This window comes from Gossypium hirsutum, chromosome D03 (assembly GCF_007990345.1).
Source record: "Gossypium hirsutum isolate 1008001.06 chromosome D03, Gossypium_hirsutum_v2.1, whole genome shotgun sequence".
NCBI classification, from domain to species: Eukaryota; Viridiplantae; Streptophyta; class Magnoliopsida; order Malvales; family Malvaceae; genus Gossypium; species Gossypium hirsutum.
Window position 1 is genome coordinate 18012436 of NC_053439.1, and position 4145 is coordinate 18016580.

The 4145-nt window shown below is 37.7% G+C and overlaps 1 protein-coding gene across 1 annotated transcript; it reads left to right on the forward strand.

Moving 5' to 3' along the window:
• The first annotated feature begins 264 nt into the window (after positions 1–264).
• Positions 265–3281, forward strand: LOC107949522 (pentatricopeptide repeat-containing protein At3g26540). The gene has a single exon (XM_016884189.2). The coding sequence runs from the start codon at positions 421–423 to the stop codon at positions 2521–2523; it is 2103 nt and encodes a 700-aa protein (XP_016739678.1). The 5' UTR covers positions 265–420; the 3' UTR covers positions 2524–3281.
• Positions 3282–4145: the final 864 nt, after the last annotated feature.

Genomic DNA, 4145 nt, shown 5'->3' on the forward strand with positions numbered 1-4145 from the left:
TTCTATTAAAGTTGAGGCTAAAATATTTATTTTGTTAAGGGAGCTTATCCTTCACCATCTATTACGAGTATTTTTTATTTTTTTCTAAATTATATATTCCATTCATTGAATGAATTAATGAATTTATCTTTAAAAAAATTTTAACTTACATATCACAATTGATTTGTTGAGAGGAATTATTTAAACAAAAATTGTGAATGAAAAAAAAGAGGTAGATTGAATGGAAGTACACAAGCTAAATTGACAAAAAAAAAAAAAGGCCCTTGAAGTATCAACTTAAGAATTCATGTACAGTACAGGGGCAAAATAGGTATTAAGGGTTATTTGTTATACCATAGCATTTAAGTAGTTGAGCATCAGAGTTTTCCTCCTGAAAACCCAGGGAGGGTGTTGGGCTCTGTTTTCATATTTAGTTTTTGCATGGCAGTGAGTGCATTCTCAATACTGAAGCGTCTTCTTCAAAACATAAACAATAAACCCCAAAAGCAACCCCAAGGCATCGAATCCATAATAAAATCAATCCTCAGCCACCTTAAGGCAGGTCGTTTTCAACAAGCCGTTTCGGTTCTCTTTGCTTCCCCAGAACCCTTACCCCACTCTCTTTACGCCGATCTTTTTGCCCTCTGTTCTGACAAAAAAGCTATCGTTGAAGCCCGGAAACTTGAATCCCACCTAGTCACGTTCTGTCCATTTCCCCCGGTGTTCCTCTTGAACCGTTGCATCGAAGCGTATGGAAAATGCGGGTGTTTGGATGACGCAAGGGGACTGTTTGATGAAATGCCTCAACGGGATGGGGGTTCATGGAATTCGATGATAACGGCATATGCACGAAATGGGTTTGGAGAAAAGGCTTTGTTCTTGTTTTCGAAGATGAACAAGGAAGGAATTGTGCCGAATGAGATTTCGTTCGCTAGTGTTTTGGGCTCTTGTGGTGTTGTTTTAGAGGTTAGCCTTTCAAGGCAAGTTCACGCGATGATTGTGAAGTATGGTCATTATAAAAATGTGATATTAGGAAGTTCACTTGTTGATGTTTACGGAAAATGTGGGTTTATAAGTGATGCAAGGCTGATGTTTGACGAGATAGAGAATCCGACTATTATTTCCTGGAATGTGATTGTTCGGCAGTATATTGAGGTAGGGGATGGAGAGGAGGCAATATTAATGTTTTTTAAGATGCTTCGAGATGATGTTAGACCGTTGAATTTTACATTATCTAATGCTCTTGTTGCTTGTTCAAGCATGTCAGCACTTAAGGAAGGGTTGCAAATTCATGGAGTTGTGGTTAAGACTAACTTTGAGAAGGATAAAGTAGTCTCTAGTTCACTCATTAATATGTATGTAAAATGTGGGCAGCTAGAGATTGCTCGTACTGTATTTGATCAACTTGGTTCCAAGGACTTGATTTCCTGGACTGCAATCATGTCAGGTTATGCCATGAGTGGGAGAACTAGAGAGGCAAGGGAACTCTTTAATATGATGCCGGAACGGAATGTAATCTCATGGAATGCAATGCTAGCAGGGCATACTCGTTTGTCTCAGTGGGAAGATGCCTTAGAATTTATTTTTCTTATGCGGAGAATGACTAAAGATTTTGACCATGTGACGCTTGTTCTAATTTTAAATGTCTGTGCTGGCCTGTCAGACGTTGAAATGGGGAAAAAGGTTCATGGATTTATCTACCGACATGGGTTCTTTTCCAATATATTTGTAAGTAATGCACTTCTGGACATGTACGGAAAATGTGGAACCTTGAACAGTGCCAGAGTTTGGTTTTACCAAATGAGTCAGGGAAGGGATACTGTTTCTTGGAATGCTTTACTGACTAGCTATGCGCAGCATCAGCGGGGTGAGCAGGCTATTACATTATTTAGTGAGATTCAATGGGAGTCCAGACCCAGCATAAATATCTTTGGAACCCTTCTTACAGTTTGTGGAAATATATTTGCACTTAATCATGGCAAACAAATCCATGGATTCATGGTTAGAAATGGTTATGAGCTGAATATGGCAGTAAGAGGAGCTTTGGTTAGCATGTATTCTAAATGTCGTTGCATTTTATATGCTTTCTTGATTTTCAAAGAGGCAGATTCACGTGATGTTGCTCTTTGGAACATCATGACTTTTGGATTTTGTCACAACGGAAGGGGTAGAGAAGTACTTGAATTTATTGGCATGATGGAGGAGGAAGGCGTCAAACCAGACCATGTTACCTTTCATGGTATATTGCTTGCATGCATATGTGAGCATGAAGCAGAGTTGGGTCAGCTGTATTTTAATTCAATGAGCAATGACTATTGCATTATACCCCGGATGGAACACTATGAGTGTATGATTGAACTCTATAGCAGGTGTGGGTGCATGGAGGAGCTTGAGAAATTTATTAAGAGTATGCCATTGGAGCCAACTGTTGCCATGCTGACTAGAGTCTTTGTTGCATGCAAAAAGCATGGTGCTGTGAGGTTTGGCGAATGGAGTGCTGAACAACTTAACCAATCGAATCCTCATACTACACTTAAGATATGAAATTAATGACATAAGGGAAATAGGTAGGTAGGCAATTATTGACAGTGGTGATATGTTCTCCAGAAATGCCTTCATGCAAGAATGCCGTTGATTAACCATGTTTGAGAACTGAACTAAGTGAAGTGGCAAACTTGATATCACTTAGTCATGTGATGATGGCTGCAAGGCAGCATATCAGACTGTAGGAGCAGACTGCATAATGGAATCATTTGGAATACTTGGAAGGAGATATAAGCAAACATTGTGCTGTTGCAATTGGCTCTGGCACTATTGAGGAAGAAAACACAGGAGAATCGAGAATTATAAAGTAGAAAGAGGGAGGGAGGGAAGAAGACCCTGAACGTGTAGTTCATATCTTTTTTGGAGGCTGAGCTGATGGTAAGTGCACGGGCTGATTAACAAGGGAATCTCTAAAAGCACTACTCATACTCCTGGGAAGGAACGACCAAACTAATTGCAGAATGATATAAAAAGGGACCATAACTTGGAGAAGATTTCACCAGTTAACTTATCATGTAAGCATTTGCATCTTAACATGATAATCCTAAGCATAAGGATCAAGTTCTTGCTAGATTCATTCATTAGATGCGGTAATGTGGAGACCTGCACTCCTCCAAACTTTTGAAGTCAAGTATCAAAAGCATTAGAGAACCAATGTTTGGATTCTCCTCTGCGTTCTTCAGTCATTACAACTTTTCACTGTTAGGATTTTGTTTCAATGAAAGAGACAGGCAACTGATCAATCAAGTCAAACATAAGTACTTTGTTGCATAGCTTGGATTAAATTCTTTTGTATAAATCTTCCTTATCTTGGTATGTAAATCATTAGTCTCGTAAGTTTTTAACATATATAGGGGAACAGAGGATTGCCATGCAAAGAAAGAAGCACCTTTTTTAGTTGGAACTTCTTAATAAAAAAGGATAATTTGTAAAGATTTAGTCATTATATGTTGTAGTAAAAAATGGGGAAAAATGCATTGTCATAGTCACCTTTCATGATAGAGAGGTTCCTGTTATGTTTACCAAATAGATTGTGAATTATTTGTATTGCATAACGAACTTGGGAAACAAATTACCTGCAATGATAGCGTGTATGGGTGCAGCTCTATCGCTCTATCACTCTATCACTCAGTTGCATAGACTTGATAACTATGCCTCAACCTAAATTAGAAAGATTAATGATGATGGGGGAAAGAAAAATGTATTTCGTTTTATCAGTGTGTATGGTTAAAAAATGTCTCTCACAACCCCTTGAACTACCACGAACATGGAGATAGTAGGGTTCTTAAGATTTTTAGTCTGATTTCAGTAAAAATTCCAGTAACCAAGCAGTGTTCTTTGCTATTGGTGATTGCGTATATGCATAGGTCGACCGTGGCTTTGGTCCCCCCCCCTCCATTTTGAAAAATTATGATTTTTCTAAAAAAATTTAATTAGACCCACTCAAATTTTAATTAAACTCACTTAAAATATTTAAAAATTCTCAGTAATCTCACAAAAATTTTAAAAATTTTAATTAGAGTTTCAATTTCTTTTTTAAAAGAACTTCTCATTAAACTCCTAAAATTTTGAAAATTTTACTAGGCCCCCAAAATTTAGTCCTAGGATCAGCCAATGCATAT

Excerpts from the sequence above, each read along its gene's own strand:
- LOC107949522 (XM_016884189.2), top strand. The coding sequence starts at position 421 with ATGGCAGTGAGTGCATTCTCAATACTGAAGCGTCTTCTTCAAAACATA.